Here is a 24,103-nt window from a genome sequence, read left to right on the forward strand (position 1 = left end):
CCTTCAGAGTCCCCCAGACCCCTCAGGACTCTCCTGACCCTTCACAGCCCCCCAGACCCCTCAGGATCCCCCTGACCCTTCACAGCCCCTCAGGCCCCCCCTGACCCTTCACAGCCCCTCAGGACTCCCCTGACCCTTCACAGCCCCTCAGACCCCTCAGGAACCCCCTGACCCTTCACAGCCCCCCAGACCCCTCAGGATCCCCCTGGCCCTTCACAGCCCCTCAGACCCCTCAGGATCCCCCTGACCCTTCACAGCCCCTCAGGATCCCCCTGACCCTTCACAGCCCCTCAGACCCCTCAGCTCCTCCTGACCCTTCACAGCCCCTCAGACCCCTCAGGATCCCCCTGACCCTTCACAGCCCCCCAGACCCCTCAGGATCCCCCTCAGACCCCTCAGGACTCCCCTGACCCTTCACAGCCCCTCAGGACCCCCCTGACCCTTCACAGTCCCCCAGACCCCTCAGGATCCCCCTGACCGTTCACAGCCCCCCAGACCCCTCAGGATCCCCCCCAGACCCCTCAGGATCCCCCTCAGACCCCTCCCGGTTTCCCGCGCGCGGGAACGCCGCTCCCCGCGCTGCTCCCCCCGCGCATGCGCACACACCCTCCATACGCTGCCGCGGCCGGCAGGTGGCGCCCCCTGCGCATGCGCGACGCGGCGCGCGGGTGTGCGTGTGCGTGCGCGGCGGGGTGTGCGCGGCGCATGCGCGGCGCGGTGCACTGTGGGACACTGCGGCCCGGCCAGGCTGGTGAGGCGGCGGCGGCGGGGCCGGGGCGGGGCCGGGGGTACCGGGGGGTACCGGGGGGCGTGTGGGGCTGGGGGGGTATCGGGGGGCTGCGGGGACACCGGGGGGCCTGTGGGGCCGGGGGGGTATCGGGGTGCTGCGGGGACACCGGGGGGCCTGTGGGGCCGGGGGGGTATCGGGGGGCTGCGGGGACACCGGGGGGCCTGTGGGGCCGGGGGGGTAGCGGGGGGCTGTGGGAGCACCGCGGGGCTATGGGAGCACCGGAGGGCTGCGGGGGCACCGGGCAGCTGTGGGGGTACCGGGGAGCTGTGGGGGCAGCGGGGATAGCGGGGGCCTATGGGGGCACCGGGGGGCTGTGGGGGCAGCGGGGCCCCGTCGGGTCGCCCCCTCACGGCCCCCCGCGCGCTGTGTCCCCGCAGCACCGGCGGAGCGGCGCGATGGCCTCCAGCAGCGGCACCGACGTGATCCAGGTCACCAACGTCTCGCCCAGCGCCAGCTCGGAGCAGATGCGGACCCTCTTCGGCTTCCTGGGCAAGATCGAGGAGCTGCGTCTCTTCCCCCCAGAGTGAGTGCGGCCCAGGCCCGCCGGCCCCCCGCGCCCTGCCCGCGGCCCGGCCCTGCCCCGCTGCCCCCGGCCCGGCCCTGCCCCGCTGCCCCCGGCCCGGCCCCGCTGCCCCTGGCCCGGCCCTGCCCCGCTGCCCCCGGCCCGGCCCGGCCCCGCTGCCCCCGGCCCGGCCCGGCCCCGCTGCCCCCGGCCCGGCCCGGCCCCGCTGCCCCCGGCCCGGCCCGGCCTGCATCCCGGCACGGATCCCGGCACGGCCGCTCCCGCCGGATCCTGGCACGGATCCCGGCCCAGCCGCTCCCGCTCCCGCTGGATCTCGGCCCGGCCACCCCCGCCCCCTGTGGATCCCGGCCCGGCCCCCCGCTCGCTCCCGCCGGATCGCACCCCAGCCCAGCTCCCGGCCCGTGCCCGGCCCCCGTGCGGGAGCGCTGCGGGGCTGTGGCCGCCCCCGGTGTCCCCGCGGGTCTCTGTCCCGGCCGGGGCCGCCGCGCCCCCCGGGGCTGGGCTGGGCTGGGCTGGGCCGGGCTGGGCTGGGCTGGGCCAGGGTGGGCGGTGCGGGGAGGCCGCGGCGCTTCGGGCCGGGATTCTCCCGGGAAGTGCCCGTTGGTCCCGGGCATTGTGCCCAGGCAGCCTCTGCCGGCCGGGACACCTCCAGAACTGGGGCAGGGCTTGGACTGTGGCCATAAAACTGAACTTTATATAATGTATTCTGTGCAAAATGGGCAGGTCACCCTTAACTTACAAAATATACACAATTGTTAGCTGTGTTCCTCGTGGACAAATCTGTGCCAAACAGGCAGATAACCATTAATGTGCAAATAATACACATTTATTGTGGGTATGTGATCTGAAAATAAAGTCTCAGGTACCTCAGCAATGTGCAAGTAAACACACAAAAAAAGTCTTTTACCATTTGGTTGTGATGAGACTGAAGTGCCCTGAGGAGCCTTTGCTGCAGCACAGACTGGAGGGTGAGCCCTGGCTGGGCTGGGGCAGTTTGAGGGATTTACAGGCCCTGAGGTTTATCTGTTTGCTGCTTTGCATATTCATGATCTAAGTTAAAGGCCTTGGGTTTGCCACATGGAGGAGGATTGAGGATAATCAAAGAAGAACACAGTTAATTATTATTAATGCCCCAAACTACTTGGATTTTTTATTTTGGAGGGGAAAGCTGTCACCAAGTATTCTTTTTTTGCCTCCCTGAGTGTTCAGTCCCTGCCAGCAGCACTCCAGGGAAACACAGCCATCCTGCCAGCTGGAAGTGCACATCCAGAATCAGGGATACTGCTGTCCTGTGGGTTCCTCGGGTGGGATTTGGGCAGTCCCAGCTCTGCCTTTCCTCCTTCCCAGCTGGGATAACTCTTGGGATGGCAGAGACCTCCCCTGTGACAGGAGCTTGATGTGCTGCCTCCTTTTTCGGGAAGGTTGTTGGAGGTGAATGGTGAAACTTTGTAGCTTTAGGTACTCATTAACTGTTCTGTTAAAGGGTTTCCTGTGCTGTTTGGTGTCATTCCCTTTGTACCAAGGGCGCTGGATCCCCTGGAATGCTCAGGGCTCTCCTGTGGTGCTTCAGAGCCCCCAGTTCCATTTACACATTTCCTGACAGTCACAAGTCCTTTCTCTGTTCCCTTTTCTGTCCCTTCTCCTTCCAGTTCTAGGTCCTGACTGTTCCCTGCCCATGGTGTTCATCCATTTCTGGGGGGTAGAAGATGTAATTTATAATCTGTGAGTTCTCTCCATGATCTGAATCCCTTTGTGTCCTGGATCCTGCTGGGATTCTTCCTTGCCTGTGGTGTTTCTGAGTGACCCATCCCATTTCCCTGCTCCACCTCCCTGTCTGAGCTGTGTCCCTGACTCTGCTGTCTCCTCCAGAGCCTCCTTGTTCTCCTGGCTCAGACAGACATTCCCAAGCTCCTCTCCATTTCCCTTTCTCTCCCCCATCCATCTCCTTATCCCAGTTTATTTAATCACCTGCTTTCCATTTCTCTTTAATCCACAACCAGCTTTGTGACTTCTTCCATTTTCTCTGCCCAGCCTCTTCCTTCCCTCTCCCTCTTGCTTTTCCCCAGCACCATTGCCTGGTTCTCGTGTTCCAAGAAGCTTCATCCCAATGCCAAGGGGAGGGGATGGCTTTGGGAGTGTCCTGTGCAGCCCCAGGAAATCCCTGTGTGTGCAGCCTGAGGGACAACCCCTGGGTGCTTCTGCTGAGTTACAGTGAGGGGTGGTGGCTTTGCTGGGAACTGCTGAGAACATTCAGTTCAGGATGGATTTCCTTCAGCTTGGATTTGACAGTGCCTGGCAGTGCCATCTTCAAAGTGCCCCACACGGGTGTGTGTGGAATGTCAGACTGCAGAGACACTGCCCAGCATTTGCAGTTGTGACTTTGCATTCCTTGTCTGAGCCACAGCTCAGCTCCCCCAGAGCATCCCAGGTGCTCCTGGCTGTAAACAGGCCCTGCTGAAGAGTCAGGAGGATCTGCCCTGTGGCCTTGGTGACATTCCCCTGTTATCACAGACATTTTCAGAATGCCTGGAAATGTTGTGCTGCTTTTATGTAATGAGTTGTGTGAGTTTTTTACAACTTAGTTGAGTAAATCCTTCAGCTGTGCCATCACTCCTTGATTTACTTCTCTTTACAATTTTAGTACTAAGATTTTGTTAAACACCTGCTGCTCTGGTTTTGCATTTCTATTAATGATTGGGGGTTTTCAGTTATTTCTTCTAATTAATTATTTTATTACTTCCTCTTATGGGTTGCAAAAGGCACAATTTCAGGAAGCTGCTGTGGATTCCTGGGTCTGAAGCAGCCAAGAGTTTCAGTGTTTGTATCTCTGGGCCATTTATCTCTGCAGTTGCTTCCCAGTTTTTCAGTCTGGGAGCTGTTGGAGCAAGTGGCTGTTTCTAATTTCATTGCTTTAAAAGCTGCAATGTGCTGGCTCCAATCCAGCTTTTCACCTCAGGTTGAATTTAAAGTTATTCAGGTGTGGTCTGAGGGGCGTTGTGGGCAGTGGTGCAGCTGGGCTGGGGTTGGGCTGGGCCAGGCTGGGGGTTGGAGGTGAGAGGGGGTTTGGCATTTGCAGAGACTAAAATAGCCCCTGGCCATGTCTGGGTGTGCCCGAGTCCCTCCCCTGGGCTCTGGCACTGCCAGGGCTGAAAGGCTTGGTCAGCCTCCAGCAGCCCAGACAAGCTGCCCTGCTGGGGATGCACTGCAGGAGCTCTCCTTGGAACTGTCTGGGAATCAGGGCAGGAAAGGTGGATCCTTGTCAGGAGGCAGAGAATGCTTTCCAGGCTCTGTGCTGTGCCCTGGTACTGGAGGGCAGCACCAACAGCCCCATGCCCTGGCGTGGGCTCTGGGCTCTGCTGCTGCTCCCTCCCTGCCAGCCGGGCCCTCCTGTTGCACAGCTGTGTGAGCAGGACAGTCCCACCCACTGTCCTGGCTTTGCACATCCAGGTGAAGGGAAATCTGCACCTTGCAGGGCATGGGGGCTGTTCTGACCCATCCTGACCCTTCACTGGGTTGACCCTGCACCTGGGTCTTGAGGGTTTGAGTGGATTTTGGTTTGGGGAAGGCACAGTTGCAGTTGTACAATTGTTTCCTGTTGTTGTAGGAAGTAGATATTTCTGGTTTGGTTTGTTGGTTTAGTTTTTTTCCCAAAGTGACTCAATGTCTGGATTCTCTTGGATTTTCAGTGTCTGGGATTTTTTTAGGCAGGCAGGGTCTGAGCTGAGGGGTAGGCACAGACCTTCCTTGTGAGAGGTTTGTGTTCAGGAGCTTTTCACTCAGGGAACTGTGGCTGGCCTGGCTGAGCTGCTTGGATTTGTTTGTGTTTTGTTCCCTGCTGAAGGACAGGGCCAAGCCCAGCACTCTGCACCCCTCAGGGGGAATGTGGCATTGCTGTGGGGGGGAGAAGCAGAGGGGTGAACTTTGGTCTGGAAGCTTTTATGAAACTGGGTTGGTAAATAAAATAGAACCCAGGAACAGTTTGGATTTGAATACACTCAAAGCCCACCCAGTGCCCCCCCTGCCATGGGCAGGGACACCTCCCACCAGCCCAGGCTGCTCCAAGCCCTGTCCAGCCTGGCCTGGGACACTCCCAGGGATGGGGCAGCCACAGCTGCTCTGGGCACCTGTGCCAGGGCCTGCCCACCCTCCCAGCCAGGAATTCCTTCCCAATATCCCATCTATCCCTGCCCTCTGGCAGTGGGAAGCCATTCCCTGTGTCCTGTCCCTCCATCCCTTGTCCCAGGTCACAGTGGGCTTTTAAATCATCACCTACTTCATGTCATAATTTACCTTAAGAAGCAATTGGGACCTAAAGCTGAGAGTTTAAAACCCTGGGGTTTAACTGATACATAGTTGGTGACTTGTTACCCTTCTCATCAAAGTTTTCCTTCACCTCCTTCCCTTCTGGCAGACACAAAGCTGACTGTGGGTGCCCGCTCATGGATACACTGTACCCACCGGCTGGGGGCCAGAGCCAGGGCAGGCCGTGCGGGCCAGCTGGGCTGGGGTGGTGTGGCTGCCCTGTGACCTGTGCCCTCTGTCCTGCAGTGACTGCCCTGTGACAGTGACTGCTCTGTGACCTGTGCCCTCTGTCCTGCAGTGACTGCCCTGTGACATGTGCCCTCTGTCCTGCAGTGACTGCCCTGTGACATGTGCCTTCTGTCCTGCAGTGACTGCCCTGTGACAGTGACTGCCCTGTGACAGTGACTGACCTGTGACCTGTGCCCTCTGTCCTGCAGTGACTGCCCTGTGACATGTGCCTTCTGTCCTGCAGTGACTGCCCTGTGACCTGTGCCCTGTGACAGTGACTGACCTGTGACATGTGCCCTCTGTCCTGCAGTGACTGCCCTGTGACAGTGACTGCCCTGTGACCTGTGCCCTCTGTCCTGCAGTGACTGCCCTGTGACAGTGACTGACCTGTGACATGTGCCCTCTGTCCTGCAGTGACTGCCCTGTGCCCTCTCTCTGCAGTGACTGCCCTGTGACAGTGACTGCCCTGTGACAGTGACTGACCTGTGACATGTGCCCTCTGTCCTGCAGTGACTGCCCTGTGCCCTCTCTCTGCAGTGACTGCCCTGTGACAGTGACTGCCCTGTGACAATGACTGCCCTGTGACAGTGACTGACCTGTGACATGTGCCGTCTGTCCCACAGTGACTGCCCTGTGCCCTCTGACCTGTGCCCTCTCTCTGCAGTGACTCCCACTGCCCTGTGCCCACTGCCCTGTGCCCTCTCTCCCCAGTGACAGTGACTGCCCTGTGCCCTCTCTCCCCAGTGACTGCCCTGTGCCCTCTCTCCCCAGTGACTCCCACTGCCCTGTGCCCTCTCTCTGCAGTGACAGTGACAGTGACTCCCCTGTCCCTCTCTCCGCAGTGACTCCCTCTCACCTGTCCCTCTCTCCGCAGTGACAGTGACAGTGACTCACCTGTCCCTCTCTCCACAGTGACAGTGACTGACCTGTCCCTCTCTCCGCAGTGACAGTGACAGTGACTCACCTGTGCCCTCTCTCCGCAGTGACAGTGACAGTGACTCACCTGTCCCTCTCTCCGCAGTGACTCCCTCTCACCTGTGCCCTCTCTCCGCAGTGACTGACCTGTCCCTCTCTCCGCAGTGACTCCCTCTCACCTGTCCCTCTCTCCGCAGTGACAGTGACAGTGACTCACCTGTGCCCTCTCTCTGCAGTGACAGTGACTCCCCTGTCCCTCTCTCCGCAGTGACTCCCTCTCACCTGTGCCCTCTCTCTGCAGTGACTCCCACTGCCCTGTGCCCACTGCCCTGTCCCTCTCTCTGCAGTGACTCCCACTGCCCTGTGCCCACTGCCCTGTCCCTCTCTCCGCAGTGACTCGCCGCTGCCCGTGTCGTCGCGCGTGTGCTTTGTGAAGTTCCACGAGCCGGACTCGGCGGTGGTGGCACAGCATCTCACCAACACGGTGTTCGTGGACAGAGCCCTCATAGTGGTGCCCTATGCAGAAGGTTGGTGACTTGTTTGGTGGCCCACGGAGCCACCTGGGCGGGGTTTCCTTCCTGGCTGGGGCACAGAGGAGTGTTAGTCAGTGCCGGCCGCGCAGACTCTCCTGCCTGAAACCCTTGGTATATTGCCCTTGGCCCTGGGCTCGGTGACTGGGTCACCTGGGGAAAGGGGGAGTTCTGTGTCTCTTTAAGTTTAGAATAACAACGTTTTAGGCAGAATTGTTTGCAAATTTTGCTCTGTGTGGGTCTCCATGAGACGTTTCCCAAACAGCCTCCAATGCAAACGGGTCAATATTTTAAGCAACCTTTGCCTTGGTAATGAAACTTTTGCTGCTTTCACTCTCTTCATGAGAACAGTTTGCCCTCCCTGGAGTGCATGGGAGAGGAATGAGCAATCCTTTGGGATATGCTGCCACTGCATTTATTTGGGAGCATCCCAAAAAGGCCCTCACTCTCCTTGTGGAGTCCAATATACCAAGGGTTTGAATAATTATGGTTTAATTCAAAAGTCAGATCTTCCAAGAGGTGCCACATTGGGCACTGGTCCTAGTTTTTTATTCCAAGTTTTCTTGTTCGTCCTTGATATATTTATTAGAATTTCACTAAATAATAAACTCTTCTCTCTGTTATTTGTGTGTGTGATTTTTGTAGTGGAGAAGGCAAATGCAAAGCCCTTCCAGATGACTGAAAAACAGTGGGTCCTCTGCAGCTACAGAGGATTCTAGCCATTAACTAAAGGCCAGCAAGCACTCAAGTCCCCAAGTGTTTTCCTGGTGTAACCACTTGTTAACTACATTTTCTCTTCTTCTTTTTATTTTTACATTTTAGGGTGTTACAGTAATTTGAAAGGCAATGAGCAGGGTTTTTGGAACTTACCTTAAAAGCAAAGTGCTGAGAAGACACCTCTTCTTACAGAAGTCTTATTAAACTCTTCTAGACTTGCTTTAGAAGTAACTGATTTCCATTGTACTTGTACTTTTCTTGATTTACTTCTGGGAAAGCTTGAATTTAATAAAATCTTGCAGATTAAGTGGTACTGCAGTGCTAAGTTTGGCACATGGCCTGGGTTCAGACCTGTGATCACGACACTGGAATGCTGAGCTGTCTCTTGAGGCCTGGGGACCTGTCTTACCTTTGTGTTCCTCAGGCTTAAAAGATATGACACCTAAACTTAACCAAAATGAAACTTAAGCCCTGGAGTGTAGGAATGTGTGGCGTGGCCTCTGAGCTGTGCTGCTCTCTGGGGACAGACCCTCCTGCAGTGGAGCTGCTGCTCCTGCTGCCCCTTCCTGAGGGGCCATAGCAGAGCTGAAAGGCATCTTGTCCTTGTCTGTGTGTGAAATTCAGCAACAGTCCAGCTGAGTTAGTGCTGGAATACTCTCCAAGGCCCATGTGAATTGTGTCAGTGCTTAACTCTTCCTACAAGGATAAGACCACTTTTCTCTTTGTCAGTCTGACTTTGTCCTCTGTGGATAAATCTGGCACATAGAGAAACCTGCCCAGTAGTTTTGCTTGAGATTGTGTAAAGAAAATGAAATTATTAAAGCAGAATATTGAATGGGCCTGTGTAAATCAAGAGTTCCTTGTGGGCTGTACCTTGTGGTGGCCTGGAGCTCAGAACTGGATGGTTTTGGCATATCACAAGAGTTCTGCTCAGCCAATAACATCCTGCCCCTGGTTTGGGAAGCCCCTGGCTCTGTCCCTGTGCTGGAGAACAGTCCCCCCCCAAATTCAGACTCCCAGGGACCCAAATGAACAAACTGAGCCCAAACCAGCAAGTTGCAGACCCCAGTGACACTGCCCATGTGCTTAAAGCCAGCCATGTGCTGAACTCTGGGAATGGGTCCTCCTCTCTGCTCTACTGTGCTAATGAATTCTGTGTCATATTGCCTGTCACTAAAGCAAATGTTTATTATCTGTCCAGTGCAATAATCCCCCCCTGTCCCAAGTTTTAGCTCACACAGACACTTTGGTGTTGGCTGTTGCTTTGTGTTATAGAACTATACACAAAGGCCACGGTAAGGTTTAGTCTTTGTCATTTTCTCTGGGCTATTCCTGGCTTTGGAAGGAACTGAAGGTTAAAGTTGGCTGGGGGGGTTCTGTAGGTTCTTCCGTTAATGTTTGTTTCTTTTGTCTGTTCTTTTTCTTCATTTCTACACATTCATGCAGTATTTCATGGTTCTAACAAAGCAGCAGTAAAAAAAGCTCTTGAAGCATGAAAATTAACTGGTGAGGGGCCTCATTGCTTTTTTCAATTGTAGTTTATTTTAATACTTTTTAAAGAAACGATTAGAGGATCAGATGCATGATTTTTTTTTAATGGATGCAGATCTTCTATGAGGTGTCTCAGGCTAAGTCTGAGGATTTGTGTTTAGATGCCAGAAATGTTGTAGTTGCACTAATTTGAACTGTTTAGCTGTAATTGATAAATATCCTCTGAGACATAATTTTGCATGCGAAATGACCCCGTAATCTCTCTGTAGGTATGTTGATATATTTATGCATTCCTGCCCTTTGCCTCCATGACCTTTTTCCCCCTCTCCCTCCATAACTCTGGGTATCTGAATTGCTGCCAGCTCAGTGCCACGGGCCAGATATCAGTGCTGTGTATTGTACGTTTGTGTAGATTATCGGCACTTCTCAGTATAGGTGGGAGGAACCATTACCTTTATTTAACAGTGGTTTTTCTTTTTTGTTGTTGTGTTTTACAGTTCTTTTCCCTGGTTCAGCCTGAACTATATACCAGGCCCTGCTGAAAATACCACCCAACAGTTTTCTTCTGCAGCTTATCCAGTTTCTCTTAAGTGCCCTGTACATATTGTATGTTTTATGATGAGATGCAGTTTCTTAATGTGTATTACAGAAACACTACTGGTATTTGCAAATATATAGTACAATTGTTTTATTGAACTCTCATTCTGGGGGCTTGGGCACATTAACAAATTAATCCATCTGTATAGGGCTTTTGCTGTTGGATAGAGTAAAAACACCCACACAATTGTTTCCTGGTAGGGCCCTCACAATTCCCTGTGCAGGGCAGGCAGAGAAATCAGACACTTGTCTTAGTTGGCTGCACGAGTTTGGGCCAGAAGTCCCCTCTGCAGCATTCTTGGTACATAAGTGTGGCACATGCTGGAACAAATGCAATTTACTGCACAGGTAAGGAATGTGCCACCAATCCCTCCTGTACCCACCAGGCACCCCCAGACACACACCCAGAGCCTCTGGAGAGCTGCAGGGCCCTCCCTCCCTGTGCCACGCCAGCAAAAGCCCTACACTCCATCCACCCCCAAACAGCCATCCCTGCTCTTTAAGTTTGACAAAATTTGTGTGGTAGGTGTAAAAGAAAACATAGTGAACTGTACCATATTATTAACCCCTAAATCAACCTTTTTTTGTCTTGTGTATCTTGATTTTTCTGTGTGCTTTGTAGTGAAGCAGCCGACACGAGTCGTTGTTCATAAAACAGCTTTTGAAAGTTGAGAGCACACCCCTGGAGAACCGACTGTGCTTGCTTACGTTTGGTTCATGACTTAAAAATCGAGTACAGGTGATGAAACCTTGGCAGTGTTAACAAAAAAGTAGTGTGTATTGTGCTATTTTTTTGCTCTAGAAACTTAACCTTTTGTAGAGAAAAAGGAACAGTCAAATTGTCACCCATTGAAGTTGCATTCTGACAAAAAAAAGTTAATGCTAAATATTAATAGCCATCAAGCTTTGTATTTTAGCCAACATAAGTACTTTCAACAAACTCAGGTGGTGTATCAGGGAGACTTTGCTGGGTGTATTTGTGTATTTTCTGCCCCTGGGGTGGGATGCACTCTAATGCCAGGCTGTTTCTCTGCAGGAGTCATTCCTGATGAGACTAAGGCTTTGTCTCTCTTGGCACCAGCTAATGCCGTGGCAGGGCTGCTGCCCGGAGGTGGACTGCTGCCCACGCCCAACCCTCTCTCTCAGGTAGGGCCCCCTGCCTGCTCTGCTGCCTTCTCGCCTCATTCCTGCTCTTTGTTTCAGGCCTGATCTGCTAATGCCAGTTCCTGGAACAGTTCCAACCCCTGCTGGTTTGTTACAGCTCTGATACAAACTGGGGCTGAACACTGATAAGTTGCTGATGGGATATTCTGATTTCCCCGGGATATTCTGATCTCCCTGGGATATTCTGATCTCCCCGGGATATTCTGATTTCCTTGGGATATCCTGATCTCCCTGGGATATCCTGATCTCCCTGGGATATCCTGATCTCCCTGGGATGATGCTTCTGTTGTCTCAGGGCCCTGTCTGGTTCTGTCTCCCATCCCTTTTTATCCATTGTACTTCCAGATCTGACAGCAGTAGAGGTCTCCTGATTTCAGTTCCTGGAGTCCAAGGAGCTGCCATGCTGTGAGATTCCTTTCATTAATGAGGGGACAATTGGAGGCTCATTATCTGAACCCACAAGAATCCCTGTGGAAGATGAACAGTGAGAGTGCACATTGTGGGAACAGTTGGAGTCACAACACAGCTCTTACCAGGGAGCAGAATCTAAGTCAAGAGGCAAATTAATAAAAATAATAATAATAAAGCTTCATTAATTCTGCCATTCTCAAACCACCTTCAGCTTAACTGAAGGCTGCCCTTGCCATGCAGCTGCCCAGGAGATCTAACCCAGTGTGGAGAGAAAAGCCTAAATTGGAAACCTGAGGAAAAGGGCTGGAAGAGCCAAATGCAGCCTGAAAGGTTTCCTTCACTAAGAACTGTGTGTATAAACTCCTGAACATGGTGGTTGAACCACCTTAATTTTAGTTCTGTCACTCAATCCCAACCTGCTCCCAGTCCCTGTAATGGTGGAATGTATTTCCCACATCCATGTGATGGGAATTTGGTGGTCAGATTTTTCAAACCCATCTTGGAAGTGTGGATTTGGTTTTGGTGTCTTGACCATCTCACTTTAGATGGCCAAAACTGAGTTGCTTTAATTAATGAGGCTTCTGGAGGAATTTAAGGTAGTTCAGACCTGTGTCATTATCCTACTTGCTCTTCCAGTAGCTTTTCAACCCATTTGCCAGTTTGAACCAAATCTGAGAAATCTCAAAGGTGTAATAGTGACATTGCCTTTTAACACAAGACATGCTCATTTCAGCCCTAAATTGAGTTGAAATGAGGTGGTTGCCTCAGAACTTACAACAAATTTTCATTTTAGCCCTGAAAAATTGTTTCATTTTAAACCATTTCTTGAATTTGGTAAAATGCTTTACTTTTTATCCCTTTTTTGTTCCCCCCTCACCTGTCAGGATGCAGAGGAAGCAAAATTCCATCCACTTGGAATCCCTGGATCAGGAATCCTGAGCCACTCTGTGTGACCTTTGTATAATGTTTCCTGTGGCTGGAGGCTGAAGTAAAGCCCAGTTCAAGTTTCCTGTGTGGGAATGTTGGTTTTCCCCCTGCTGAGCCCTGTTTGTTAATTAATACCCCTCTGTCTCTGTCCCAGATTGGTGCTGTCCCTTTGGCTGCTCTTGGAGCTCCTGCTCTTGATCCTGCCCTCGCTGCCCTTGGGCTGCCTGGAGCAAACCTCAACTCCCAGGTATGGCACAGCCCAAAACACCCTGCACTGTCCCACCATGGGATTCCCCATCCCTGGAGGTGTTTAAGGTGACCCTGGATGTGGCACTGAGTGAGAATCCACCATGTCTTGATCCAACCCTACTGTGATCACCAGCCCAGGGCACTGAGTGAGAATCCACATCTTGATCCAACCCTGCTGTGATCACCAGCCCAGGGCACTGAGTGAGAATCCACCATGTCTTGATCCAACCCTACTGTGATCACCAGCCCAGGGCACTGAGTGAGAATCCACATCTTGATCCAACCCCACTGTGATCACCAGCCCAGGGCACTGAGTGAGAATCCACATCTTGATCCAACCCTGCTGTGATCACCAGCCCAGGGCACTGAGTGAGAATCCACATCTTGATCCAACCCTGCTGTGATCACCAGCCCAGGGCACTCTGTGCCCCACTCTGTGCCCTGGGCTGGTGATCACAGTGGGGTTGGATCAAGGGTTGGACTTGCTGATCTTGGAGGTCTTTTCCAACCCAATCCATTCCATGATTCTGTCATTCTATGGATGTGGCACTAAGTGAGAATCCACCACATCTTGATCCAACCCCGCTGTGATCACCAGCCCAGGGCACTGAGTGAGAATCCACCATATCTTGATCCAACCCTACTGTGATCACCAGCCCAGGGCACTGAGTGAGAATCCATATCTTGATCAAACCCCACTGTGATCACCAGCCCAGGGCACGGAGTGGGTGGACTTGCTGATCTTGGAGGTTTTTTCCAACCCAATCCATTCCATGATTCTGTCATTCTATGGATGTGGCACTGAGTGAGAATCCACCACATCTTGATCCAACCCTACTCTGAGAATCCACCACATCTTGATCCAACCCTACTCTGAGAATCCACCACATCTTGATCCAACCCTACTCTGAGAATCCACCACATCTTGATCCAACCCTACTGTGATCACCAGCCCAGGGCACGGAGTGCCCTGGGCTGGTGATCACAGTGGGGTTGGATCAAGGGTTGGACTTGCTGATCTTGGAGGTCTTTTCCCACCCAATCCATTCCATGATTCAATTTTCATTTACATGTATCAGTTCAGTGTCTGGAAATTCCAGCAATTGGTTTCTGTGAGAACCTGCTTGGAATAAAGAATACCTGCTTAAATATCCAATGAAAGGCTGGAAGGGCTTAAGAAATAATATAGGGATAGTAATTAAGTATTTCAAATACTTGTCATTATCAGGCCATGGACCTGTGTTGTATTTAGAGTAAAAAAATAGTTTGACTTTTTTATTAGGTGTAAAAAATAGTGAGGAGAGTTTTTCAGGCTGTTAAAGCTGGATGAAAAAGACTTTAAGTACTAAGTAATAGTAGAATATTGAGGATATTTGTGTAAATATATCAGAATATATTCATATATTGAGCATATTTACAAATAGGATATTTAAGGGCTAAGACCCAACTCCTGTACAGTGGCAATAATTAAATGCACTGCTGACAAACCCAGCATTTGACATTCTTTTTATGCAATCCATGGGGAGGAACAAGCAAAGCAGAGAGAAAATGAAATAACAAATGCAAAGAATAAATGTTTTAAATGCATATTAGAAAAATTAAATTTGGGGTGATGGAGAATTAAATTAATTATACATTAAAGCAGCTGATTGGAACAAACTCCTTGGGTTTGTGTAAAGGAAAATGAGTGAGAAATAAACATTTTGTTGTTAATGCCCCACTGGTGCAGGAAGGGACTGATCCTGAAAATACCTGGATTTCCAAAGAGCTTTAAAGTACTTTTTTCATGGAATTTTTAGCTGTTTACTGTTCCTAAGTTGGCACTGAGGCCTTCAGTGGACAGGAAGTTTATTTCTCTGATGAGGGCTTTGTTCTCTTTGAGTGACAGAGAAACAACAACCTGGGCACCAGGTTATTAATATATATATGTGTGTGTATATACAGATACTTTTATCCCAGCAGTGTTTTGGTTTCCAAGGGCCCTGGTTGTGCCAGGGCAGGGCCCCTGGGCTGCCCTGCAGGGAGCTGGTCACCCTCCCCAGTGACACCAGTGACACTAGAGCAGTGTGCTCTGCCCTCTCTGCTTGTGGGGTTTGGTGTGGCTTCTCCATGGGGAGAATTCCTGCCTTATTGCTGAGGGGGTGTTCAGGGAGGGTGATCCTGAGCACACAGCTGGGTTTAACTCTTGTTTTTGCCCCTCAGTCTCTTGCAGCAGATCAGCTCCTCAAACTGATGAGCACAGTGGATCCAAAGTAAGCTCCAGTGTTACAGATACTTGTGTTGCTCTGTGCGGGATCTGGGGAACATCTGTGGGAATCCAGTGCCCGGGGCTGGTCCTGCTGGAGCCACTGGCAGCTTGGGCAGGGCTTGGAGCAGCCTGGACTGGGGGAAGGAGCCCCTGCCCTTGGTGGAGGGTGGGCTTTGCCCTGCCAGCCCCAGCCATTCCCTGGTTCCAGGACAGGGCAGGCACTGGGGACCCGTGTCTGTGGGGCTGCTCCATGCTGAGTTTGTCACCCTCTCCCCCAGACTGAGGGTGGGCTTTGCCCTCCCAATCCCGGCCATTCCCTGGTTCCCAAACAGGGCAGGCACTGGAGCCCCGTGTCTGTGGGGCTGCTCCATGCTGAGTTTGTGCCCCTCTTCCCCAAGCTGAGGGTGGGCTTTGCCCTGCCAGCCCCAGCCATTCCCTGGTTCCCAAACAGGGCAGGCACTGGAGCCCCGTGTCTGTGGGGCTGCTCCATGCTGAGTTTGTGCCCCTCTCCCCCAGGCTGAGGGTGGGCCTTGCCCTGCCAGCCCCAGCCATTCCCTGGTTCCCAAACAGGGCAGGCACTGGAGCCCCGTGTCTGTGGGGCTGCTCAGTGCTGTTTGTGCCCCTCTCCCCCAGGCTGAGGGTGGGCTTTGCCCTGCCAGCCCCAGCCATTCCCTGGTTCCAGGACAGGGCAGGCACTGGAGCCCCGTGTCTGTGGGGCTGCTCCATGCTGAGTTTGTCACCCTCTCCCCCAAGCTGAGGGTGGGCCTTGCCCTGCCAGCCCCAGCCATTCCCTGGTTCCAGGACAGGACAAGCACTGGGGACCTGTGTCTGTGGGGCTGCTCAGTGCTGTTTGTGCCCCTCTCCCCCAGGTTGAGGGTGGGCTTTGCCCTCCCAACCCTGGCCATTCCCTGGTTCCCAAACAGGGCAGGCACTGGAGCCCCGTGTCTGTGGGGCTGCTCCATGCTGAGTTTGTGCCCCTCTCCCCCAAGCTGAGGGTGGGCTTTGCCCTCCCAACCCCAGCCATTCCCTGATTCCAGGACAGGGCAGGCACTGGAGCCCCGTGTCTGTGGGGCTGCTCAGTGCTGTTTGTGCCCCTCTGCCCCAGACTGAGGGTGGGCTTTGCCCTCCCAATCCCGGCCATTCCCTGGTTCCCAAACAGGGCAGGCACTGGAGCCCCGTGTCTGTGGGGCTGCTCAGTGCTGTTTGTGCCCCTCTGCCCCAGACTGAGGATGGGCTTTGCCCTCCCAACCCCAGCCATTCCCTGGTTCCAGGACAGGGCAGACACTGGAGCCCCGTGTCTGTGGGGCTGCTCCATGCTGAGTTTGTGCCCCTCTCCCCCAAACTGAGGGTGGGCCTTGCCCTGCCAGCCCCAGCCATTCCCTGGTTCCCAAACAGGGCAGGCACTGGAGCCCCGTGTCTGTGGGGCTGCTCCATGCTGAGTTTGTGCCCCTCTCCCCGAGACTGAGGGTGGGCTTTGCCCTCCCAACCCCAGCCATTCCCTGGTTCCAGGACAGGGCAGGCACTGGAGCCCCGTGTCTGTGGGGCTGCTCCATGCTGAGTTTGTGCCCCTCTCCCCCAGGCTGAACCACGTCACTGCAGGGCTGGTCTCCCCGAGCCTGAAATCCGACACCTCCAGCAAGGAGATCGAGGAGGCGATGAAGAGAGTGCGCGAAGCACAGTCCTTGATCTCTGCTGCCATCGAGCCAGGTGAGCCCGGCCCTGGAGGAGCCAGCCCTGCAGGATGCACCTGGATCCAGTGCCCTGCCTGTGCTGCCTGCCTGCATTCAGTGTGTCCTGCACAGCAGGGCAGGAAGTCAGTGGCTTTTCCCAAAATTCTCTCATTTGAAGATGACAAAATGCACAGTTCCTGCTGCAGTCTCTGAGATCTCATGGCAACAGCAGTGGCCTCACCACTGGGCTCCCCAGTGATGGTCTCCTTTCTCTCAATTCCTAATCTGTGAAAGTTTGTAAATAACCCTCTTTTTGTAGCTTTATTGCAGCAAATCTTATTGTAGAACAAGCCACAGCAGTTCCCCCACAAATGTCAGAGCCACCAAATCCAAGAGTTGGAACACTGAGAATAAAATTGTGCAGCCTCTTGGTGATTTTCAGGAAAGAACAGAAGAACTCGTGTTCTTGTGTTATGTCAGGAAAATGTCCTGGTTGCTTTTGGTTTTTTGTGGGGAATTGAATCATTTGAGAGGTTCTTTAGCCCCTCACAAATGGCAGAGTCTGGGGTTTGCACAAGAGCTTCCATGGCCCTGCAGCCATCAGCTCTGAACTGACTTAACTGAAGTATTTTCTGAAGTTTGACTTGCTCAGTTTTACATAAAACTGTTATTTTGTGTCCCTTACATGGCTCTGTCATGTGTTCATTCTTTCTGTTCTCTTGTGAAGAAATGGATAGATAAACCTTAATTTCAAATGTCAAAATTAGGTTTTCTTTATCTGTTTTAGTCTCTTACATGAAGCTCTGGGTCCTTTCCTTTATAAAATCCCTTTAAATACTAAAATAACACTGGTTTTTTTTTCCTGTTTCAGATAAAAAAGATGAAAAACGAAGACATTCAAGGTCGAGGTCACGCTCGAGGAGGAGGAGGACACCTTCTTCATCCAGACACAGGTAAAGGGACCTCGTGGGCTTTAAAAAACTCCCAGAGCTGAAAGAATTCCTTCAAAATTACTTCTTGGAAAAGCCCCTTGCACTGGGGTCAATATTTTGATAATTTCCTCCCATTTGACCGTGACTTGCCAGGGTTGCTGTGCAGTGGGACTGGCAGTCCCTGCAGGGGAGGAGGGAGAGCTGCTGGTGTGGTTCCCTCTGGTGTGCTCTGTGGTTCCCTGGGTGCTGCCTGGAGTGCAGGGCCAGGCTGGCACCACTGCCCACAGCTGGCAGGGTTGGGTCTCAGCCCGCCCCGCTGTGTCCCTGCAGGCGGTCCAGGAGCAGGTCAAGGAGAAGGTCCCATTCCAAATCCAGAAGCAGGAGGCGATCCAAAAGCCCAAGGAGAAGAAGGTCCCATTCCAGAGAGAGAAGCAGGAGGTCCAGGAGCACATCCAAAACCAGGTAATGGCTTCAGGAAATCACCCTGAGCAGGGCAGTGCCCACCCCTGTGCTGGCTCTGCTGGGGCACCTCCAGTGCTGGGGCAGCTCTTGGGCCTCAGCCCAGGAAGGGCTGGGAGGGGCTGGAGCAGCAGGAGGGGCTGAGGGAGCTGGGAAGGGGCTGGAGCAGCAGGAGGGGCTGAGGGAGCTGGAAAGGGGCTGGAGCAGCAGGAGGGGCTGAGGGAGCTGGGAAGGGGCTGGAGCAGCAGGAGGGGCTGAGGGAGCTGGGAAGGGGCTGGAGCAGCAGGAGGGGCTGAGGGAGCTGGGGGGGCTCAGCCTGGAGAAAAGGAGGCTCAGGGGGGATCTTCTGGCTCTGCAATCCCTGCCAGGAGGGGGAGCTTGGGGGGGGTCGGGCTGTGCCCCAGGGCACAGGGACAGGAGCAGAGGGCACGGCCTCAGGCTGGGCCAGGGCAGGGGCAGGGGGCACAGCAGGAGGAATTTCTCCCTGGAAAGGGTGGTCAGGCACTGGCAGGGGCTGCCCAGGGAGGTTTGGAGTGCCCAGCCCTGGAGGTGCCCAAGGCAGGACTGGCTGTGGCACTGAGTGCTCTGGGCTGGGGGACAAGGTGGGCATCAGGCACAGGGTGGGCTCCAGGGGCTGGGAGGGCTTTGCCAAGGTGGGCATCGGGCACAGGGTGGGCTCCAGGGGCTGGCAGGGCTTTGCCAAGGTGGGCATCGGGCACAGGGTGGGCTCCATGGGCTGGGAGGGCTTTTCCAGCCTCAGGGATTCTGGGATTTGGTGACAGACTATTTGCCAGGAGTCCAATTATGAAGTTTTGGTGCTTGATTCAAACAGCCAAACCACCCAGGGCAAAATGAAGCAATGACATTTTTTTGGAGTCACAGTTTCTTGTAGCATTCCCTGCCTTGGACAGCAGGAAGTGGGAGCACCCAGACTTGCAGACTGGGGGCTCTTGGTGCAGAGAAGGTGTAAAAGCTGTGCCTTTATTTTTCCTATGGATAATTTGTTTCTGTCATTATGATGCTCCTGGCCCCAGAAATCCTGAGCAGGTTGTGCCACCCTGTCATTACCAGCTCTGCATTCCCTTCCCTGCATAGCAGATTGGGAACTGCTGCTTAAAGGGTTTGAAAATGACTTAAACTTACAATCTCTCTTTTCTTAAAAGGGATAAAAAGAAGGAAGAGAAGGAAAAGAAACGTTCTAAAACTCCCCCCAAAAGCTACAGCACAACCAGACGATCCAGAAGCACAAGCAGGTACAGGAGCAGGGGATTCTCCTTGGGCTGGTTCCATCAGGATTTTGATCCACTTTAATATTAAACAGGAAGAATATTCTTGCAGTAGAGCAGCTTCTGTGGTGGGAGGTGTCCCTGCCCATGGCAGGGGCTGGAATGAGATGGCTTTGAGGCCCCTTCCCACCCAGAGTACTCCAGGATTCCTCTGGGTGATGATTTCTTTGGTGGATATATCTGGTACAGGCACAAAGGGCCTGCAGTCTTTCTAAGGTACATTTTTCCTTGAAACTGTTAATTTTTGAGGTAAATTCTTTGGGTTTTAAGTTTCTCCCTGCTCTGTGTCAGAGTGTGACACTTGGAGGTCACTGCCAGACTTTCCATGATTTAAGGAGTAATAAATACACGCCAAAGGTGTGTTAATGTCTTCAAACTCTTCCAATTCTAATGTGCAGTTTTAATTTAACTCTTCAGTGCCCTTTGAGCAGAGCTGAGGTTGAAGACACAGATGTATTTGTAGCTCTAAAAGGATGAACTGTAATTGCAAAGCTTCTGTGTGTCTGTGCAGAGAACGGCGGCGCCGGCGCAGCCGGAGCGGATCCCGGTCCCCCAAGAAGCCCCGGTCTCCCAAGCGGAAACTGTCCCGGTCCCCGTCCCCAAGGAGGTCAGTGGGGGCTGGAGTGCTGTGTCTGGGGGGCAATTCCCAAATGGGGCCTCCAGGGAGGACCCCAGGGGGTCGGTGAGGGTGGGCTGTGTTCGGGCGGGGCTCTGCTGCCTGTGCCCCTTCCAGCATCATTCCATCAGCTCCATCCCAGCTGGAGCTGCTCTGCTGGTGCCTGGGAGTGCCAAGGGGGAGCTGTGCCAGGGCTGGTGGCAGTAGGACATGCCAGAATTCTGGTCCCTTTGGTTCATTATAAATGAATCAGCTGATTTGGGGTGGGCCTTTTGTGACCCTCTCCCAGGGTGGGAACCTGAGGAGCTCCTTCATGAAACCCTGGCATGTTGCTGTTCTTGCTCTCCTGGAGTTGGGCTCCATGATCCCTGTGGGTCCCTGCCAGCTCGGGATATTCCAGGGTTCTGTTTAACATGGCACTTCCCAGCCTTGCTCTGTGGTGGCTGTGCTGGCCCTGGAGCTCAGGAGTTGGGTGTTCCCAGGGGCACAGTGCCCTTTTCCCTTGGAGTTGTAGGGCACTCTGGCACGGTCTGTGTTGCAGTCCTGGGCTGAGGGTGGTCTCATCCTGCTCCTGCTGTGTCCCTGTAGGCATAAAAAGGAGAAGAAGAAGGACAAGGACAAGGAGAGGAGCAGGGACGAGAGGGAGAGGTCGACAAGCAAGAAAAAGAAAAGCAAAGACAAGGAGAAGGATCGAGACCGGAAATCGGAGAGCGACAAGGACGTGAAGGTATGTCCCATACAGAGCCCAGAGCCCCCCTGGCCCAGCCCAGGCCGTGCTAACGTGCCCCTTTCCCTGGCAAAGCAGGTCACAAGGGACTACGACGAGGAGGAGCAGGGCTACGACAGCGAGAAGGACAAGAAGGAGGAGAAGAAGCTGGCGGAGGGCTCGTCCCCCAAGGGCAAGGAGCCCCCGGCCGAGAAGGGCGGCCCCGAGCCGGGCAGGGAGTCCAAGGTCAACGGGGATGACCACCACGAGGAGGACATGGACATGAGCGACTGACCCCCACCCCTCCTGCTCTGCTGTCCCTGTCAATCCTCAATCTCTAGATGTATCCAGCTCCGAGCTCTCCATGGTCTGTCAATCCTGTACTAACTCACACCCAAAGCTTCAGAGAGGGACCCCCGTGCTCCGGGGCTGCATGACCCCCATATGGGCTTGTAACCCCCAGCAGGGGCTGCATGACCCCTACATAGCCTGTGTGACCTCCCAGCGGGGGCTGTGTGACCCCTACATGGGCTGTGTGACCCCTACATGGGCTGTGTGACCCCCAGCAGGGGCTGCATGACCCCTACATAGCCTGTGTGACTTCCCAATGGGGGCTGTGTGACCCCCAACAGGGGCTCTGTGACTCCTACATGGGCTGTGTGACCCCCAGCAGGGGCTGCATGACCCCTACATAGCCTGTGTGACCTCCCAACGGGGGCTGTGTGACCCCCACACGGGCTGTGTGACCCCCACACGGGCTGTGTGACCCCTACATGGGCTGTGTGACCCCCAGCAGGGGCTGCATGACCCCTACATAGCCTGTGTGACCTCCCAGTGGGGGCTGTGTGACCCCCAACAGGGGCTCTGTGACCCCTACATAGCCTGTGTGACCTCCCAACGGGGGCTGTGTGACCCCCACATGGGCTGTGTGACCCCTACATGGGCTCTGTGACCCCCAGCAGGGGCTGCATGACCCCTACATAGCCTGTGTGACCTCCCAACGGGGGCTGTGTGACCCCCACACGGGCTGTGTGACCCCCAGCAGGGGCTGCATGACCCCTACATAGCCTGTGTGACCTCCCAATGGGGGCTGTGTGACCCCCACACGGGCTGTGTGACCCCCACACAGGCTGTGTGACCCCCAGCAGGGGCTGCATGACCCCTACATAGCCTGTGTGACTTCCCAATGGGGGCTGTGTGACCCCCAACAGGGGCTCTGTGACCCCTACATGGGCTGTGTGACCCCCAACAGGGGCTCTGTAACCCCCAACAGGGGCTGTGTGACCCCCAGCAGGGGCTGCATGATCCCTACATAGCCTGTGTGACCTCCCAACGGGGGCTGTGTGACCCCCACATGGGCTGCATGACCCCTACATGGGCTGTGTGACCCCCACATGGGCTGTGTGACCCCCACCTGGGCTGTGTGACCCCCACATGGGCTGTGTGACCACCACATGGGCTGTGTGACCCCCACATGGGCTGTGTGACCCCCTACATGGGCTCTGTGACCTCCAGCAGGGGCTGCATGACCCCTACATAGCCTGTGTGACCTCCCAATGGGGGCTGTGTGACCCCCACATGGGCTGTGTGACCCCTACATGGGCTGTGTGACCCCCAGCAGGGGCTGCATGACCCCTACATAGCCTGTGTGACCTCCCAATGGGGGCTGTGTGACCCCCACACGGGCTGTGTGACCCCTACATGGGCTGTGTGACCCCCAGCAGGGGCTCTGTGACCCCTACATGGGCTGTGTGACCCCCAGCAGGGGCTGCATGACCCCTCCATAGCCTGTGTGACTTCCCAATGGGGGCTGTGTGACCCCCAACAGGGGCTCTGTGACCCCTACATGGGCTGTGTGACCCCCCAACAGGGGCTCTGTAACCCCCTACATGGGCTGTGTGACCCCCAGCAGGGGCTCTGTAACCCCCCAACAGGGGCTGTGTGACCCCCAGCAGGGGCTGCATGATCCCTACATAGCCTGTGTGACCTCCCAACGGGGGCTGTGTGACCCCCACATGGGCTGCATGACCCCTCCATGGGCTGTGTGACCCCCACCTGGGCTGTGTGACCCCTCCCCGGGCTGTGTGACCCCCACATGGGCTGTGTGACCTCCCACAGGCTGTGTGACCCCCTCCCCGGGCTGTGTGACCCCCACATGGGCTGTGTGACCTCCCACAGGCTGTGTGACCCCCCCACAGGCTGTGTGACCCCCTCCCCGGGCTGTGTGACCCCTACATAGCCTGTGTGACCCCCTCCCCGGGCCGTGTGACCCCCCTCCCTGGGCCGTGTGACCCCCTCCCTGGGCCGTGTGTCCCCAGCCCCGCCGTGCCCAGGGCAGGGCAGGGCCGCCTGGCACCGACACCACCCCGGGGCAGCCCCTGGGCCTGCCAGGTGACCTCACTGCAGTCAGCCCTGGGTGCCACCAGCTGTTTGTCCCCTTGGGTTAGTTTTGGTCCTGAGCCACGTGCTGGGGTTGGTGTGGTTTGGTTTTCCCGGTGGGTTCTGTTGGCTTGGCCAGTTAAAATGCACTGACCCTCCGAGGGCTCCCAGTCCGTGAGATCCATCTGGGCTGGGCTGGGCTGGGCTGGGGCTGCCTCGGGAGGGAAGGGAATCCCTGCCCAGTGCTGGAGGGGTGGAGGTTCCTCCCAGGTGTGGTTGCTCAGGAGCTCACCTGCTGCAGCAGGGAGTGCATTTTAAACTGACCTTGATCTGCTTTTAAGACAAGTCCACTCGATAATGTACTTTTTACTTGATCTCAAGTTGTATAAACTGAGGAGTTTGTGTTCCTGTCCCGCAGTGTCCCGTCCCTCCCGCACTCAGTGATCCCATGGAATATGCAGAGTAGTTAAGCCAAGCTGTTCCTTAGTTCCAGCAGCTCCAGAGCTTTTACTTTTGTGCAGGTAAAGAGACAAAAGTAGGCAACAGTCTGTGCCATGTCGATGTACAGTTTCGGAAATTGTTTTACAGAACTTTGATAATAAAACCCTGAAACTGAGACTCCTGTTCCTGGAAAACTCGGGGTGTTCATTTCCACCCCCCAACTTTGCCTCAGTCCTTAGAGGGGACTTTTATTCCATGTACCTGTTTTAAAAGGACTAAAAACTTCATCTCTTTAAAACGTGGTTGATAGTGTTACACTAAAGAAGGTGTTGCTTTACTTTGGGGGGAAATGGGTTTAAACAGGAATGTGGAGGTTTTATGGGACTGGGGAGAAGGACTTGGGGTGCTGGTGGGTGAGGCTGGGCAGGACCCACCCCAGAGCCCCCCGTGCCACAGGGTGGGCAGCAGTGCCAGGGATGGATCAGTGCCCTGTGCCCCTCTGTGAGCCCCCAAACCCTGCAG

General features: G+C 54.5%; 1 protein-coding gene across 3 annotated transcripts; it reads left to right on the plus strand.

The window, feature by feature from the left end:
- Positions 1–680: 680 nt before the first annotated feature.
- SRSF11 (serine and arginine rich splicing factor 11) lies at positions 681–23,758 on the plus strand. 3 transcript variants are annotated; one of them, XM_071565458.1, is made up of 13 exons: positions 681–751; positions 1,168–1,313; positions 7,152–7,285; positions 11,130–11,239; positions 12,750–12,842; positions 15,047–15,096; positions 16,672–16,799; positions 17,634–17,715; positions 18,025–18,156; positions 19,317–19,406; positions 19,951–20,046; positions 20,644–20,782; positions 20,858–23,758. In XM_071565458.1, exons 2-13 carry the CDS (start codon positions 1,186–1,188, stop codon positions 21,053–21,055), a joined length of 1,380 nt encoding a protein of 459 aa, XP_071421559.1. In that variant the 5' UTR covers positions 681–751; positions 1,168–1,185; the 3' UTR covers positions 21,056–23,758. The 3 variants fall into 3 exon arrangements, with proteins under 3 accessions (XP_071421559.1, XP_071421560.1, XP_071421561.1); XM_071565459.1 differs by having other exon boundaries at positions 20,861–23,758; XM_071565460.1 differs by lacking the exons at positions 681–751; positions 1,168–1,313; positions 7,152–7,285 and adding an exon at positions 7,292–10,102 and having other exon boundaries at positions 10,716–11,239.
- The last annotated feature ends 345 nt before the right edge of the window (positions 23,759–24,103 follow it).

The sequence above is a fragment of the Pithys albifrons genome, chromosome 10, assembly GCF_047495875.1.
Source record: "Pithys albifrons albifrons isolate INPA30051 chromosome 10, PitAlb_v1, whole genome shotgun sequence".
NCBI classification, from domain to species: domain Eukaryota; kingdom Metazoa; phylum Chordata; class Aves; order Passeriformes; family Thamnophilidae; genus Pithys; species Pithys albifrons.